The sequence below is a fragment of the Mus caroli genome, unplaced genomic scaffold (genome assembly GCF_978045245.1).
Source record: "Mus caroli unplaced genomic scaffold, Mus_caroli_1 scaffold_5, whole genome shotgun sequence".
In the NCBI taxonomy this organism is placed as follows: domain Eukaryota; kingdom Metazoa; phylum Chordata; class Mammalia; order Rodentia; family Muridae; genus Mus; species Mus caroli.
This window is the reverse complement of record NW_028227260.1, coordinates 94,024,453-94,043,354: the sequence shown is the minus strand read 5'-3', so window position 1 is coordinate 94,043,354 and position 18,902 is coordinate 94,024,453. Positions and strand designations below refer to the sequence as shown.

The 18,902-nt window shown below is 40.7% G+C and overlaps 1 protein-coding gene and 1 pseudogene across 1 annotated transcript; one reads left to right on the top strand and one right to left on the bottom strand.

Annotated features, from left to right (window-relative positions):
- The first annotated feature begins 11,383 nt into the window (after positions 1–11,383).
- On the top strand, positions 11,384–12,340 carry LOC147004690 (olfactory receptor 10K1-like). Its single transcript, XM_085837825.1, has one exon. The coding sequence runs from the start codon at positions 11,384–11,386 to the stop codon at positions 12,338–12,340; it is 957 nt and encodes a 318-aa protein (XP_085693951.1).
- A 2,269-nt stretch (positions 12,341–14,609) lies between these two features.
- On the bottom strand, positions 14,610–16,236 carry LOC147004689 (synaptophysin-like protein 1; annotated as a pseudogene).
- Between the last annotated feature and the right edge of the window lie 2,666 nt (positions 16,237–18,902).

Genomic DNA, 18,902 nt, shown 5'->3' with positions numbered 1-18,902 from the left:
ATAGAAATACAAACAATAAAGAAATCACAAAGGGAGACAGAAAGCCCAGGAAAGAAATCAGAAGTCATAGACACAAATGTCACCAACAGCATAAAAGAAATAGAAGAGAGAATCTCAGGTGCAGAAGACACCATAGAAAACACTGACACAACAGTCAAAGAAAATGCAAAATGCTATAAGCTCCTAACTCAAAACATCCAGGAAATACAGGACACAGGGAGAAGACCAAACCTAAAGATAATAGGTATAAAAGAGAGCAAAGATTCCCAACTCAAAGGGCCAGTAAATATCTTCAACAAAATTATAGAAGAAAACTTCTCTAACCTAAAGAAAGAGATGGGGGGCAGCTGGGGCGCAGGGTCGGCTGACACTCGCCAGCTACCCACAACACCCGCCACAGGATCTTAAGACTTCTGGAGAGTGGAACACAACTTCTGCTCCAATCCAATTGCGCGCGGGACCTGAGACTGCATTAGTTAGGGAAGCAGAAACCGGCCTGAGTAGGGCCACAGGCCTCATCCGGCCAGATCAGCACCGGGGTAGCTGGAGCGCAGGGTTGCCTGACACCCGCCAGCTACCCACGATCCCCGCCGCAGGATTTTGGGACTGCTGGTGAGTGGAACACAGCTTCTGCTCCAGTCCAATCACGCGGGACCTGAGACTGCTCTAGTTGGGGAGAGAGAAATCCGGCCTACATAGGGCCACAAGCCTCTTCCGGTCAGAAAAGCACCAGGGCAACTGGGGCGCAGGGTCGGCTGACACTCGCCAGCTACCCACAACACCCACCACAAGATCTTAAGACTTCTGGTGAGTGGAACACAGCTTCTGCTCCAATCCAATTGCACGCGGGACAAGAGACTGCATTAGTTAGGGAAGCAGAAAACCGGCCTGAGTAGGACCACAGGCCTCTTCCGGCTGGACCAGCACTGGGGTACCATCAGCTACCCACGACCCCCGCCACAGGATTTTGAGACTGCTGGTGAGTGGAACACAGCTTCTGCTCCAGTCCAATCACGCAGGACCTGAGACTGCTCTGGTCGGGGAGGCAGAAATCCGGCCTACGTAGGGCCACAAGCCTCTTCCGGTCAGAAAAGCACCAGGGTAGCTAGGGCTCAGGGTCGACTGACACTCGCCAGCTACCCACAACACCCGCCACAGGATCTTAAGACTTCTGGTGAGTGGAACACAGCTCTTGCTCCAATCCAATTGCGCGCGGGACCTGAGACTGCATTAGTTAGGGAAGCAGAAACCGGCCTGAGTAGGGCCACAGGCCTCATCCGGCCGGAACAGCACCTGTGTAGCTAGAGCGCAGGGTCAGCTGACACCCGCCAGCTACCCACGACCCCCGCCACAGGATTTTGATACTGCTGGTGAGTGGAACACAGCTTCTGCTCCAATCTTTAAACAGTGACAACGACAACAACTAACCCCAGAGATTACCAGATGGCGAAAGGTAAATGTAATAATCTTACTAAGAGAAACCAAGACCACTCACCATCATCAGAACCCAGCACTCCCACTTCGCCCAGTCCAGGGCACCCCAACACACCGGAAAAGCTAGACACGTTTCTAAAAGCATATCTCCTGATGATGGTAGAGGACTTCAAGAAGGACTTTAATAACACACTTAAAGAAATACAAAGGAACAGTGGTAAACAGGTAGAAGACAATAAAGAGGAAGCACAAAAATCCCTTAAAGAATTGCAGGAGAACACTGCTAAAGAGTTACAAATCCTTAAAGAAAAACAGGATAACCTAATCAAACAGGTAGAAGTCCTTAATGAAAAACAGGAAAACTCATCCAAACAGATGATGGAAATGAACAAAACCATACTAGACCTAAAAAGGGAAGTAGACACAATAAAGAAAACCCAAAATAAGGCAACACTGGAGATAGAAACCCTAGGAAAGAAATCTGGAACCATAGATACCAGCATCAGCAAGAGAATACAAGAGATGGAAGAGAGAATCTCAGGTGCAGAAGATTCCATAGAGAACATCGGCACAACAATCAAGGAAAATGTAAAATGCAAAAAGATCCTAACTCAAAACATCCAAGAAATACAGGACACAATGAGAAGACCAAACCTATGGATAATAGGAGTGGATGAGAATGAAGATTTTCAACTCAAAGGACCAGCAAACATCTTCAACAAAATTATAGAAGAAAACTTCCCAAATCTAAAGAAAGAGATGCCCATGAACATACAAGAAGCCTACAGAACTCCAAATAGACTGGACCAGAAAAGAAATACCTCCCGACACATAATAATCAGAACAACAAATGCTCTAAATAAAGATAGAATACTAAAAGCAGCAAGAGAAAAAGGCCAAGTAACATATAAAGGCAAGCCTATCAGAATTACACCAGATTTTTCACCAGAGACTATGAAAGCCAGAAGATCCTGGACGGATGTTATACAGACACTAAAAGAACACAAATTCCAGCCCAGGCTACTATACCCAGCCAAACTCTCAATTAACATAGATGGAGAAACCAAAGTATTCCACGACAAAACCAAATTCACACATTATCTCTCCACGAATCCAGCCCTTCAAAGGATAATAACAGAAAAAAAAAATACAAGGACAGGAACCACGCCCTAGAAACTACAAGAAGGTAATCCCTCAACAAACCTAAAAGAAGACAGCCACAAGAACAGAATGCCAACTTTAACAACAAAAATAACAGGAAACAACAATTACTTTTCCTTAATATCTCTTAATATCAATGGACTCAACTCCCCGATAAAAAGACATAGACTAACAAACTGGCTACACAAACAAGACCCAACATTTTGCTGCTTACAGGAAACTCATCTCAGAGAAAAAGATAGACACTACCTCAGAATGAAAGGCTGGAAAACAATTTTCCAAGCAAATGGTATGAAGAAACAAGCTGGAGTAGCCATTCTAATATCTGATAAGATTGACTTCCAACCCAAAGTCATTAAAAAAGACAGGGAGGGACACTTCATACTCATCAAAGGTAAAATCCTCCAAGAGGAACTATCAATCCTGAATATCTATGCTCCAAATACAAAGGCAGCCACATTCATTAAAGAAACTTTAGTAAATCTCAAAGCACACATTGCACCTCATACAATAATAGTGGGAGACTTCAACAAACCACTTTCACCAATGGACAGATCGTGGAAACAGAAACTAAACAGGGACACAGTGAAACTAACAGAAGTTATGAATCAAATGGATCTGGCAGATATCTACAGAACATTCTATCCTAAAACAAAAGGATATACCTTCTTCTCAGCACCTCATGGTACTTTCTCCAAAATTGACCACATAATTGTTCACAAAACAGGCCTCAACAGATACAAAAATATTGAAATTGTCCCATGCATCCTATCAGATCACCATGGACTAAGGCTGATCTTCAATAACAAAATAAATAATAGAAAGCCAACCTTCACGTGGAAACTGAACAACACTCTTCTCAATAGTACCTTGGTCAAGGAAGGAATAAAGAAAGAAATTAAGGACTTTTTAGAGTTCAATGAAAATGAAGCCACAACATACCCAAACTTATGGGATGCAATGAAAGCATTTCTAAGAGGAAAACTCATAGCTCTGAGTGCCTCCAAAAGGAAACTAGAGAGAGCACACATTAGCAGCTTGACAACATACCTAAAAGCAGTAGAACAAAAGGAAGCAAATTCACCCAAGAGGAGTAGATGGCAGGAAATAATCAAACTCAGGGGCGAAATCAACCAAGTGGAAACAAGAAGAACTATTCAAAGAATCAACCAATCAAGGAGCTGGTTCTTTGAGAAAATCAACAAGATAGATAAACCCTTAGCCAGACTCACTAGAGGGCACAGGGAAAGCATCCTAATTAACAAAATCAGAAATGAAAAAGGAGACCTAACAACAGATCCTGAAGACATCCAAAACACCATCAGATCCTTCTACCAAAGGCTATACTCAACAAAACTGGAGAACCTGGATGAAATGGAGAAGTTCCTAGACAGATACCAGGTACCAAAGTTGAATCAAGATCAGGTTAATGATCTAAACAGCCCTATATCCCCCAAAGAAATAGAAGCAGTCATTAATAGTCTCCCAACTAAAAAAAGTCCAGGACCAGATGGGTTTAGTGCAGAGTTCTATCAGACCTTCAAAGAAGATCTAATCCCAGTTCTTCACAAACTATTCCACAAAATAGAATCAGAAGGTACTCTACCCAACTCATTCTATGAAGCCACAATTACTCTGATACCTAAACCACAAAAAGACCCAACAAAGATAGAAAACTTCAGAACAATATCCCTTATGAATATTGATGCAAAAATCCTCAATAAAGTTCTTGCTAACCGAATCCAAGAACACATCAAAACAATCATCCATCCTGATCAAGTAGGTTTCATCCCAGGGATGCAGGGATGGTTCAATATACAGAAATCCATCAACGTAATCCAGTATATAAACAAACTCAAAGACAAAAACCACATGGTCATCTCGTTAGATGCGGAAAAATCATTTGACAAGATCCAACACCCATTCATGATAAAAGTCTTGGAAAGATCAGGAATTCAAGGCCCATACCTAAACATGATAAAAGCAATATACAGCAAACCAGTAGCCAACATCAATGTAAATGGTGAGAATCTTGAAGCAATCCCTCTAAAATCAGGGACTAGACAAGGCTGTCCACTTTCTCCATACCTATTCAACATTGTACTTGAAGTCCTAGCCAGAGCAATTCGACAACAAAAGGAGATCAAAGGGATACAAATTGGAAAAGATGAAGTCAAAATATCACTCTTTGCAGATGATATGATAGTATATATAAGTCACCCTAAAAATTCCACCAGAGAACTCCTAAGCCTGATAAACAGCTTCGGTGAAGTAGCTGGATATAAAATTAACTCAAACAAGTCAATGGCCTTTCTCTACACAAAGAATAAACAAGCTGAGAAAGAAATTAGGGAAACAACACCCTTCTCAATAGTCACAAATAATATAAAATATCTTGGCGTGACTCTAACTAAGGAAGTGAAAGATCTGTATAATAAAAACTTCAAGTCTCTGAAGAAAGAAATTATAGAAGATCTCAGAAGATGGAAAGATCTCCCATGCTCATGGATTGGCAGGATCAAAATTGTAAAAATGGCTATCTTGCCAAAAGCAATCTACAAATTCAATGCAATCCCCATCAAAATTCCAACTCAATTCTTCAACGAATTAGAAAGGGCAATCGGCAAATTCATCTGGAATAACAAAAAACCTAGGATAGCAAAAACTCTTCTCAAGGATAAAAGAACCTCTGGTGGAATCACCATACCAGACCTAAAGCTTTACTACAGAGCAATTGTGATAAAAACTGCATGGTACTGGTATAGTGACAGACAAATAGACCAATAGAATAGAATTGAAGACCCAGAAATGAACCCACACACCTACGGTCACTTGATCTTCGACAAGGGAGCTAAAAACATCCAGTGGAAGAAAGACAGCATTTTCAACAAATGGTGTTGGCACAACTGGTTGTTAACGTGTAGAAGAATGCGAATCGATCCATTCCTATCTCCTTGTACTAAGGTCAAGTCTAAGTGGATCAAGGAACTTCACATAAAACCAGAGACACTGAAACTTATAGAGGAGAAAGTGGGGAAAAGCCTTGAAGATATGGGCACAGGGGAAAAATTCCCGAATAGAACAGTAATGGCTTGTGCTGTAAGATCGAGAATTGACAAGTGGGACCTCATGAAACTGCAAAGCTTCTGCAAGGCTAAAGACACCATCAATAAGACAAAAAAACCACCAACAGATTGGGAAAGGATCTTCACCTATCCTAAATCAGATAAGGGACTAATATCCAATATATATAAAGAACTCAAGAAGGTGGATTCCAGAAAGTCAAATAACCCCATTAAAAATGGGGCTCAGAACTGAACAAAGAATTCTCACCTGAGGAATACCGAATGGCAGAGAAGCACCTGAAAAAATGTTCAACATCCTTAATCATCAGGGAAATGCAAATCAAAACAAACCTGAGATTCCACCTCACACCAGTCAGAATGGCTAAGATCAAAAATTCAGGTGACAGCAGATGCTGGCGAGGATGTGGAGAAAGAGGAACACTCCTCCATTGTTGGTGGGATTGCAAGCTTGTACAACCACTCTGGAAATCAGTCTGGCGGTTCCTCAGAAAATTGGACATAGTACTACCGGAGGATCCAGCAATACATCTCCTGGGCATATATCCAGAAGATGTCCCAACCGGTAAAAAGGACACATGCTCCACTATGTTCATAGCAGCCCTATTTATAATAGCCAGAAGCTGGAAAGAACCCAGATGTCCCTCAACAGAGGAATGGATACAGAAATTATGGTACATTTACACAATGGAGTACTACTCAGCTATTAAAAAGAATGAATTTATGAAATTCCTAGCCAAATGGATGGACCTGGAGGGCATCATCTTGAGTGAAGTAACACAATCACAAAAGAACTCAAACAATATGTATTCACTGTTAAGTGGATATTAGCCCAGAACTTAGGATACCCAAGATATAAGATACAATTTGCTAAACGCATGAAACTCAAGAAGAATGAAGACCAAAGTGTGGACACTGTGCCCCTTCTTAGAATTGGGAACAAAACACCCAGGGAAGGAGTTACAGAGACAAAGTTCCTAGCTGTGATGAAAGGATGGACCATTTAGAGACTGCCCTATCCAGGGATCCATCCCATAAGCAGCTTCTAAACGCTGACACCATTGTATACACTAGCAAGAATTTGCTGAAAGGACCCAAATATAGCTGTCTCTTGTGAGACGATGCCGGGGCCTAGCAAACACAGGAGTGGATGTTCACAGTCAGCTATTGGATGTATCACAGGGCTCCCTATGGAGAAGCTAGAGAAAGTACCCAAGGAGCTAAAGGGATCTGCAACCCTATTGTTGGAACAACATGATGTACTAACCAGAACCCCGGAGCTCTTGTCTCTAGCTGCATATGTATCGAAAGATGGTCTAGTCGGCCATCAATGGAAAGAGAGGCCCATTGGACTTGCAAACTTTATATGCCCCAATATAGGGGAATGCCAGGGCCAAAAGAATGGGAATGGGTGGGTAGGTAAGTGGGGGGCGCTATGGGGGACTTTTGGGATTACATTGGAAATGTAATCGAGGAAAATATGTAATAAAAATATTAACAATTAAAAAAAAAGAATGAACTCCTTCAATGCCACAGTGTAGGGGAATTCCAGGACAAGGAAGTGGGAGTGGGTAGGATAGTGAGCAGGAGGAGGGGGAGGGGATGGGGGGGTTGGAGAGGAAAGGAGGAAAGGGGATACAACTTGAAATGTAAATAAAGAAAATATCTAATAAGAATAAATAAATAGATAAATAAATAAATAAATGGAAGCCTTAAGGAACTTTTGACCCTCCTTATCAACTATAGAGAGCCATGAAATTTAGCAGAGTAGAAGGAAATACTTAGCAGGATATCAATCTCAGATTTCATTATCCACTTTTGGCCTAAGCCAAATGTTATGGTTTTTTACTTCTTTTCAAATCAGTCTTGTTCACACTATGATCATTGTATAATAGTGGCTGCAGTTTCAGCAGATCTGACTTATAAACAACATTGCCAATACCTGTATTATATCTGAGGTTTGTAAATGAAACAATAGCCATTGAGGTTTGAGCTTGGGCTCAGCTAACTGTGTGACCTGGGGAAAGCAGTCCCCTTGGTGAATGGATCCCAGTACAACCTCCTTTCTGACCTCTCTTAGGACTTTCTGAGTTCTTCCTTCACTGCTACTTAAAGCAAGTTACAAACCAGGGCAGCTATTGTAAAGACATGCTTTTCCTAAGATGACACATTCTTCTAGAGACAGCAACTATTACTTGTGAGGACTGCTCTCTATGTTCTTGATAACAGCCTAGAAAGCTACTGTCTGGGCTCTGGGAAACTGTGCTTCCAGGTCAGAGCCATTTGTTTCCTCCAGTGCTCTCTGAGCACTGTCTCTTTGTTTTTCTCTGGTTTCACAATAGCAAATGATATCAGGAAGATATCCAACAAGGCTTCTCCTCAGGTCCCCCTTCAAACACAGATCTGGCTCTTGCAGGTAACCTAGGCCTCTTCTCTAGAGGTTATCAAGAATGTAAGAAAATATTTAGGGAAGATACCCTGGAAGTTTTCACAGCTGGCAACTGCTCTGTGCCCTGGAATGTGCTTTGTAGAATAAAATATAATAAGGAAAAAAAAAGGAAACCACTTTAATGTCAAAGTAATAAGAGACTGATTAGATCTTAATTTATTGTTATTACACTTTTGTTTACACATTATATTATGTGTTACTGACATGCAATTTTAATAAATTATAGTTCATTAATTTATAATTCACTCAAAATAATGCAATAAGTAGAAAAATGAAGAAACTAATATGTATTAACTTATGTAAAAACCTTTCAGACATATTATTTATTAATGGTCATATATAATATGATCTCATTTACTATTTTATATAGACATATTAGCATATGTATGTATATATGTGTGTGTATATATATATATATACATATATATATGTATATATATATATGTCAGGATATGCTGTGTATCTGTGTGTGTGGGCATGTGTGCATGTGTGTGTGTATGTGTGAGTGTGTGAGTGCATGTGTGCATGTGTGCATGTGTGTGTGTGTGTAGACAGAATCTCATGTATCCTATTCTGGCCTAGAAAACACTATATAGCTCATGCTGGCTTTGAACTCCTGATCATCCTGCCTAAGCTTCCCAAGTACTCAGCTTACAGATTCATTCCACTATGACCTGAAAATGGGTGTTTGTATGCACAAAACAAAACAGAAGAGAATATGTCTCACTAAGAATGGTCCTTCTTGGAGAGTAGGAGAGACAGAAAAGGAGAAGACATATTAATATAAACTGACTTGTTATTTTCAAATGTTTTGATCATATGTGATTTCTATTTTCAGGATTTTTGTGGCTTTATTATTTTCAAGGTTCAGGCCCAATGAAAGTAAGATTCCCATATTTCTGTACATGAGAGTAAAAGGTAGAAAAGAGTAAAGTATGGCAAAACTGAGGCCAAGGGTATGCATCCAAAAACACGAAAACAAACAAACAAACAAAAAACAGACACTCAGAAGCTCCTCAATCTTTTTCACGGTAATGAAAGGTTGATGAAGAGACTGTGGGGGAGGTTGAATATTGAGTATACAAAGTTGAGAGGGTGGGCTGAGTCATAGAAGGAGATTAAATTCAACATATTTTGGGTTCCTATTGGGGAAACAGGCTGTTCACCTTGACCTCTGCCAGTCTTTTCATCAGGGCTTTTGTGACTATAGGTGGAGGAGATGGCTGAAGAGGGAAGCTTGTACTAGTATGGGTTCCATTAGGAGACAGAAGTTTGAGCAAGGGCTTGTTGTAATACCAGGAGCAGGGACAGTGATAGGAGCAGGCTCAATGAATGGGGCACTCAGGGAATTCAACTGCAGCACTCTACTCTGAAGTGAAAAGCTGGCATATTGCTCCATCTTATGCACCTGTTAGTTAAATACATACCAAAATTCTGCTCAGTACAGAGTATAAGTGGCTGTGAGACTACAGTGATAACCACCATCTATGTCAAACAAAACTGTAATCAAAATCAGCTTTCTTATTTCATTGATGTTACTTTGAGCCTCAGAAATGTCACATTCCCCCAAATGAACTCTTTAAATAGCAATTCAACTGTCACAAACTCCTTACTGCTTAAAAATTTTAAGATTAGATTTATTGGTTTTCTTTTCATGTATATAGGTGTTTTGTCTGCATGTACATCCCTGTACTACACACATGCCTGATGTCTACTGAGGCCAGAAAACAGTGCTATATCCCATGGAACTGGAGCTATGGATGGTTATGAGTTGCCATGTGGATGTGAGAATAAAACCTGGCTTCTCTGCAAGAACAACATTTGTTCTTAATCTCGGAGCCAGCTCTCCATTACCTCTTATTGACTTTTGATTTTCTGAATACCTAGACTCCTTGGAAACCTTCCCCCTTTCTCATTCCTGTGATGGAAGGGAGCATAGGAAGAAATCAGAGACCGACAATAAAGATTTTGTTTATATTTTTGGATCAAGGCAAGGAGAAAGTCAATTTCTCTTAAGTTTAGGAAACACATCAGACAAGACATTGCTCATTTAACCATCCACTGCCCCTGAGTCTGTTCCAGTTCTGTCCTATTCACTTCCTGCTCCTGCTATGTGTCGTAGTCCAGCCTTTCGCCCCCTGTTCTCAAGGCCAACTGTTGCCAACTGTGGAACATGCAAACATGAGAAATTGACATTTTTTTCAGAAACTCAAAAGGTAAACAGGTTCACATGATTTACTGATTCTCCTAATATGTACCAGCTATTGTTGAGAAGCAGAATTGGACACCATTCTTGCCATTCTGGAACCCATAGACAGGCAATGTAAACAGAACAATAATCAAAGAATTCTAGAAGTCATTGGTGAACAGCATGGTTATGGAAGTTTGGAGGGCTGTGATAGCATAAGGAAGGGACTAATTCAACCAAGAGGTTAGAGAAGACATCCAGAACAGAGTGCCACAAAGTTGGGGTGTTTACAAATAGCCAAGACACAGGAAAGAAAGCAGCTACTGCAAGTTCATCCTCTCTGGTATCCTGTTCATAATCCATTGACTGCTGAAATCCTCGGGGTTTGGAGGTGGTAATAAAGAGATAGCAATATAACTAATATAAAAATTCAAAAGTGGCCGGGCGTGGTGGCGCATGCCTTTAATCCAGCACTCTGGAGGCAGAGGCAGGCGGATTTCTGAGTTCGAGGCCAGCCTGGTCTACAAAGTGAGTTCCAGGACAGCCAGGGCTACACAGAGAAACCCTGTCTCGAAAAACAAAAAAAAACAAAACAAAACAAAAATTCAAAAGTATCTAAGATTAACTTATTACACCTTACTTCCTACAGGATTCTTTGCATCACTTCCAAGGAGTAACCTTACAGGCCTAGTCTCCATTTAAATCTTACTTAATATATCCAGCTTAGCTTCTGCTCCCACCTCAGCCAACTCTTCAAAATGCATAGCATCTCTGTTAGAAGTATTGCATTAAGGTCTAGGAAAAACAAGTTTGTGTTTAGAGGCTGTGTGTGCCAGTTGATCTTCACAACTCAACAGATGAATTAAAGTACTCTCATACAAGCAGTCTTTCATCCTATATCAAGAAAGGATAGAATGTTAAAAGCTGATAGAATGAGAGCAAGGAATACGCCTGGAAGATCAGACTAAATTCTCATCTATGAAAAGGGCTCTAGTGTTTTTTCATGGATAAAACAATTGCTAGAAAAAGATCCTTTCTAGTAAAATAGTTTTACAAAGAGAATAAAAGATGACACCATTGAAGGAAAACCACACCTTAAGCTCTGAATTTATTATTTTAGGCTTTGGGGACCTGGCTGAACTACAGTTTCTCTTTTTTGGACTCTTTCTAGTTATGCATCTCATCACCCTAGCAGGCCATACAACTATTGTACTCATCACCCTTATTGACACCTGTCTCCAGACACCTATGTATTTCTTCCTTCGGAACCTATCTGCCATTGAAATTTGCTACATATTAGTTATTGTCCCTAACATGCTGGCCAACTTCCTGTCCAGAAACCAGCGAATGCCATTCCTGGGATGTGCTCTGCAAATGCACCTATTCATTGCTCTGGGTGGAGCAGAATGTTTCCTCCTCGCTGCAATGGCATATGACCGTTTTGTGGCCATCTGTAACCCACTGCGTTACACACTCATCATCACCCGGGCACTCTGTCTGCAGATGTTGGCTCTGGCATGCATCAGTGGTTTTACACTTTCACTCACCCTTACCACACTGATATTCCTCCTGCCCTTCTGTCAGTCCCATGTCATCAACCATTTCTTCTGTGACATTCCTGCTGTTCTATTCTTAGCCTGCTCTGATACACAAGCCAATGAAATTGCAGTCTTCCTTGTATGCATGCTGATTCTGTTGATTCCCTTCTTGTTGATCCTGTTTTCCTATGGATTCATTATTGCTGCCATCCTCAGAATCCATTCAGCAGAAGGCAGGAGTAAAGCTTTCTCCACCTGTGCTGGCCACCTGTTAGTCTCTGTTATGCACTACGGCTGTGCGATATTCATCTACATTCGTCCCAAGTCCTGCTACACCCCAGAACAGGACAAAATTGTGTCCTTAATCTATACTAATATAACCCCAATGCTCTATCCTATGATCTATAGCTTAAGGAACAAAGAAGTCAAAGGTGCCCTCAGAAGACTCCTGATGAACCATAACAGATGGAGTGGCAGCCCAGTCTAATACAAGTTGAAGAAAAGGAAGGCATAACCCAACAACACTAAACAGGCTCATTTCAACAATTCAGTCATCTCATTGAAGACTGCATGTTCATGCTTTCTTTTGAGGCTTCTCCATGGTTCTTGGTACACATGGAATTTACTGCTCACTTTTCTGTATTGAAAAAGACAAAAATAATCCTAAGATATTTTAGGTGTGGAAAGCATTTCAGAATGTTCTATGGCTTGGAGATCCCCTAGATTATTCATCATTTTTAGATGCTTTTCTTTTCCCTACCATAGACAATTTCATCCATCACCAAGAACACTGCCAGAGATATGAACACTGATAAACAAGGTGATAGGATGAACCAAATAAAGCTTCTCTGGCTAAATATAAGAAACTTCCAGATCAAAACGAGGTAAAGTGAAGAGTTGGGAATAAATAAGCAGCACGGAAGCTGAATTGCTGTGCCATCAAATGATGACGTAAATATTGCTTGAGAAACAATGAAAAGCAGCAGCACTAATATTAACAAAGGCAGTATTGAGGATTTGCAATCTGCCTACAATATGATCCACCTTCAACTGCCCCACCATCCTCCCTAGGACACCTCAGTATTGGATTTCTTTCCTTTCACTCTGGGCTAAATGATCCCTCATTGCTCACATCTTGGTAAAGGGCCAACCTGGTTTTCAAGCCACGCAGGCTGCCCATAACTGACCCAGCAAGGGAAGGAGGTGTCCCTTCTTTGTGACCACATGTGCTTACACATTTTTAGAGCTGTAATTATTTGTATGTCTCCATTACCATCCTGGGTGCTCCTTAAAGGTAAAAACTATGATTCATTTCTATTATCCTAGCACCTAGCCCATAGCAAGCACCTAAGAATTGGTTATTTAGCTGAACTTTGAAACCCCATAAACTTTGGAACAGGGATGTCTTCACATGTTAATTGACTGTAAACTTCTCTTTCTGTGTGTATTGCACCTACATGTGTGCTTGTGTGAAGATACATATGTTTGTGTGGATGTATGCATGTGAAGGTGGATGCATGTGGGGGTGGGGGTGATTACATGCATTTATGTGCATGTAGAGGCCAGACAACAACCGCAGTATTCTCATTCCATATTCCTTATGTGCTGCCTATTTTCTTATTTCACTTTTCTTTATTTTAACTTCTTTATTGTTTGCTTATTAAACATACATTCTCAGACTGACACTTTATCATGAATAAAGCAACAAAAATAAGGCAATACCGTAAGATGTGTTTTACATACAAACGTCATCTTGTAAGAATAGGAAGTCTGAATCCCTATACAACAACGACAAAAAAGCCAGGAATAAAAACCATTGTATTCTGAACCTACACAAATGTGTGTGTGAAAGACAGTACACACAAAATACAGCTTACTTAGGTTCCTTCTTGGGCATAATTCCTTAATCACCATTTTGTGAAGAATGAATCTTAAGAAGTAAAAAATCTTAACTGCATTTATTTTCGCAATATCAATGTTAAACGCAGGAGAAGAAACATCATTGACTAAATGTTAAACGTTTCAAACGTAAAAGGCAACCTTAATTTTTAGTAACCCTCTAAACAGGGACTGGGGGGAAAAAAGTATGAACAAAAGATAGTAAGCAAGCATCATTTAGAATGCCTACATATATAAATCCATCTTGGGAACCATGCTCTTTGCAAGCCTAAGAAACCACTGCAACACAAGTGCAAAGTTAACTCTACACATTTGTGACAATTTTCAATCTCTTGCTTCTAAGACAATTTTAGTATATCTAATAAGTACAGCAGGTCATTTAGAAAAACAGAAACAGAATATATACCCAGTATTTGCAATTCAAACTTTTAACATGAACAATATTCAAATATAAAATTGCACTATTTTTTCTAAATATGATTTATACAATCAAGGTTTTCTTAAACAAGCCAAGCCTTAAAGATATGATGTGTACAAACTAACAGTAGTGTATATGCCAAACACATTCTTCCTATATTATGATATGACATAACTGTTTTCTGAATGAAGGTTTATGTTAAAGTTTAAGGTGTAAACGCCATAACAGACTCCTGAATTTTCAAACTTACATGTAAAAATACATTTACATCTTAAATTTCTAGAAAAGCCACGTTTTAAGTAGAAAAGCAGCACATTTTTAAACCCACCAATTTACTGAAAAAGCCATTACTTTTTATTAGAAACAATAATGCTTCTCAAGGTGTTGGCAACAAGGCATACTAGAGCACACATTTCATACAGTGTATTTCTCCCTTTAATTACTTTCCAGAAGTGGGTGGGACACCTCCTTGGCTGTGGGAAGCTGATGTATTTGATGGACTATGTAAGCTTGTACATCCTTGTACACAAACCAAACATTTCTTCCCCAAAGTATCATATCCAGAAAGCCAAAGATCATGGATACATTCAGGGATCCCATACTAGTCACAGAGACAAAGTGTCACGACAATTCTGAGTTACAAGGATCAAGTTCCTCAACAATTCTGTGTCAAGTAGCTATTTTAATATCTGTAAGAGCTTCAGCCCAGGCCAAGGAACTCACCAACCATTAAAAAAAGTAGCAACAAGATTAACAATAAAGTCAATCATGGCCAGTTTGTGACTATCCCGGTAGAGGTTCCTGTGACCAACATAGAGCAGAAGGGCAGCAATGCAGTAGAGGAACACAAAGAGTGCAAACATAACATAGAACTGTCTAGAAGAGGAGTAATCACCTAGGAGGACATGCTTTTCCCAGTTCACCACAAACACACTGACATTTGGAGGTGTATGAAATGATACCTGATTCAACCTGAATGGATAAACAAAAGTAGCTGTCACAGCCAGGTTCTTATTGCCACCAACTCTAAAAGGACAGTTCGCTTGAATTTCCGTTTTGCCCTTAAACCCACCACAGGTAGCAAAAGCAAAGATGGGAGCAAACCACTCGAGGATCTTGATGAAGCTGAGCAGCTCCTTGAGTGGGTTGAGGTTGATCTGGAAGGCAGACATCCTCTGAGGGAAAGGAGAGACGAGAGTCAGGACGCTGGGCAGAGGAGGGGAGCAGTGATACCAGAGTAAATCGGCAGTGAGAGCGGAAGGCGGGTTATTTTAGTTTTTGAGAAAAGGTCTCACTGACCTTGAACTCATCAAGCCAGCTAGGCTGGATGTTCAATGAGCCCTAGTGATCTACCTATTTCTATCTCTCCAGTTCTGGAGCTACAAGCACAAATCAATATGTTTGGAATTTTAAAATTCAGGTCCTTTGTACTCATGCACTTTATTAATTAAGCTATCTCTCCTGCCTCTAAAACTTTTAAATAACCTATCTTATTGATTGAGACATCACCTATTCTGTGTTCATAGTTCAGGGACAAAGGTCAGTGTTCTGACTATGAAAAAGTATTTGTTGATTCCATTCCCACCCACAGACTGGATTACATGTTATGGGTGCCATAAGTCCCTCTACCATACACTTGGAGAGAGATGTAATTTGAATAATTACTTTTCTAAGAACTGGATTCAGCACTGGAAATATAGAAAAGTTGAAGACAAGGTGTCTCTTCTCAAGGAGATAACAAATAAGCATAGGTTATTAGACACTAAAACAATCCATTTTAATCCAACAGTTACCTCCTATTTGTTCCTTCACCCCCAAAATTTTAGTAACTCTCATTTATGTCAAGTAGGAGAGAGCTTGGTCCCTTGATGGTACACTTCATTGAACAAATAAACATGACCATGGCCACCTTCCTCTGGACTTTGTATTCAATCAACATTTAATTTTGTATGTATTGAACTGAAAATGCATTTCTAAATAAGACATGGAACAGACAGTCTATGGATACTATCGATCTTTAATCTTGCTCAACCTTTTCAGTTTACCCCTCCTACCACTTCTGTCATAATGCCTAAATGATGAGTCTGCCCTCAGAATCACCAAAGAGTCAGAGATAGAGTTAGTATATCTTCAAGGACAGTAACAATGAGCAAGGTAGCTTTGTAGGGAAAGCAATCCTCCACATCCTGGCCAAGGTAACATCATTCTGCAGCAGGTCACCATTTACTTATTTTGTATACTGATGCTATGTGCAGACTTCAGCAAACAAAGGTAATTGCATAATAGTTTGATAGTGTATACTGAGAACTTTGAAATTTCTGATGAAGACAAAGATGTAGTTTACCTCCCCACATGGTTCCTTTCTGGGTCTTGTTTACATCTGGGAGCAGTATAAATTTAGAGCGTATAATTTCATGGAGTAGGAGCCTTCACAGTAACTCCTCTGATTGGGTGGCAAAGGTTTCCTACAAATGAACAGAAGTTAGGGGGAACAGAAGTTTCACACTGAAATGTAAATATATTAGTCCCCTTCTAATATACAGACCACATGAGATATGGTGGACATGAGCATAGCACACCATAGCTTATGTCAATTTCATAAAACAGAGAGGGCCATAGACACCTGTAGCTGGATACAGATATGGAATAGTACAAGAAGGCTAAGCAGCTTTTCTCCTCAAGGAGTATGTGGCTTCTTTTTATTCCCTGAAAGAAAACACACTAAGAGAAAATGTACCTCTGTAATGGTTTGAATATGCTTGGCCCAGGGAATGGCACTATTTGGAGGTGTGGCCTTGTTGGAATAGGTGTGTCATTGCGGGCATGGGCTTTGATAGCCTAGTCCTAGCTGCCTGGAAGTAGGTATCCTGCTAGCAGCCTTCAGATGAAGATGTAGAACTCTCAGTTCCTCCTGTACCATGCCTGCTTGGATGCTGCCATACTCCTGCCTTGATGATAATGGACTGAAGCTCTGAACCTGTAAGCCAGCCTCAACTAAATGCTGTCTTTTATAAAACTTGCCCTTGGTTGTGGTGTTTGTTCACAGCAGTAGAACCCTAACTAAGACAACCTGTGAAACAAACCTACACCTGTAGGTTTGTCTCACAAACCTATCATTCAAACGAGTAGAGACCATGCCCAGCTGATCGGCATGGTCCCCGGTTGAGGGATGGGGCCACCCACTCATCTCAAAAATTTTAACCCAGAATTGTTCTTGTCTAAAGGAAACTCAGGGACAAAAATTGAAGCAGAGACTAAAGGAAAGGATATCCAGAGACCTCCCCACCTTGGGATCCACCCCATGTGCAGACCCCAAACCCTGATGCTATTGCTGATGCCAAGAAGTGCTTGCTGGTAGGAACCTGGTAAAGCTGTCCCCTGAGAGGCTCTGCCAGCACCTGACTAATACAGATGCAGATACTCACAGTTAAACATCAGACTGAGCCCGGGGACCCCAGTGGAAGAGTTGGGGGAGGACTGAAGGGGCTGAAGGGAATTGCAACCCCATAGGAAGAACAACAATATCAACTAACCAGACACCCACACACACAGAGAGAGCTCCCAGGGACTAAACCACAATCCAAAGAGCATACATGGATGGGTTCAGGGCTCCAGCTACATATGTAGCAGAGGATGGTCTAATCTGGCATCAGAGGGAGGGGAGGCCCTTGGTCCTATGGAGGATGGATGTCCCAGCATAGGGAGATGCTGTAGTGGTGAGGCAGGAGTGGGTGGGGGTGGGGGAAGCATCTCTTAGAGGCAAAGGGGAGGGCGTAGGGGATGGGGAGGTTTGCGGAGAGGAGACCAGGAAGGAGGACAACATTTGAAATGTTAACAAATTTGATTCATAATTTCTCTTAGTTTCACTGTGTCCCTGTTTAGTTTCTGTTTCCATGATCTGTCCATTGGTGAAAGTGGTGTGTTGAAGTCTCCCACTATTATTGTATGAGGTGCAATGTGTGCTTTGAGATTTACTAAAGTTTCTTTAATGAATGTGGCTGCCTTTATATGCCTTTATATGCCCCAATATAGGGGAATGCCAGGGCCAAAAGAATGGGAATGGGTGGGTAGGGAAGTGGGGGGCGCTATGGGGGACTTTTGGGATAGTATTGGAAATGTAATTGAGGAAAATATGTAATAAAAATATTTAAAAAAAAAAGAAATGTTAACAAATAAAATAACCTATTAAAAAAAGTCATTCAAACTGTGGTAAGCTTCTTTAACACAGTCCAATAAGGCCAGGAAAGAAGTCAGATGACTTCTGAATGACTGGATTATAGAGAGACAATGAAGTAATACTCTGCCCACTCATGGAGCCACACCCAACATTACTCTCCTGACTAACAATACAAGAGATGGCATCTCATGTTCTTTTGTGTCTTGTTCAGTTTCTTTAGTATTCCTGTAGTAATGGATCTTAAGGGGACTTGCACAAGGTTGCTTACACAGTGCCTCCAACTATTGTGTGTCATGAGATTTTGGCTTGTGATCTTGCTTTCTTATCTTGGCTACCAAGTGTGAAATGTTTAGTTTTTGTTTTGTTTTGTATTGCTATGATAAAAACACTGTGACCAAAAGCAACTTGGGGAGGAAAGGGTGTGTTTCATTTCTCCATCACCGATGGAAATCAGGACATGAGCTCAAAGTAGGGAGCTGGAGGAAGGAGCGGATTCAGTGGAGTACTGCTTTCTGGCTTGCTCCTCATGGCTTGCTCAGTTTGTTCTCTTATGCA

What these genes read in the sequence shown, in the direction of transcription:
- LOC147004690 (XM_085837825.1), top strand. Translation starts at nt 11,384, where the DNA reads ATGACACCATTGAAGGAAAACCACACCTTAAGCTCTGAATTTATTATT.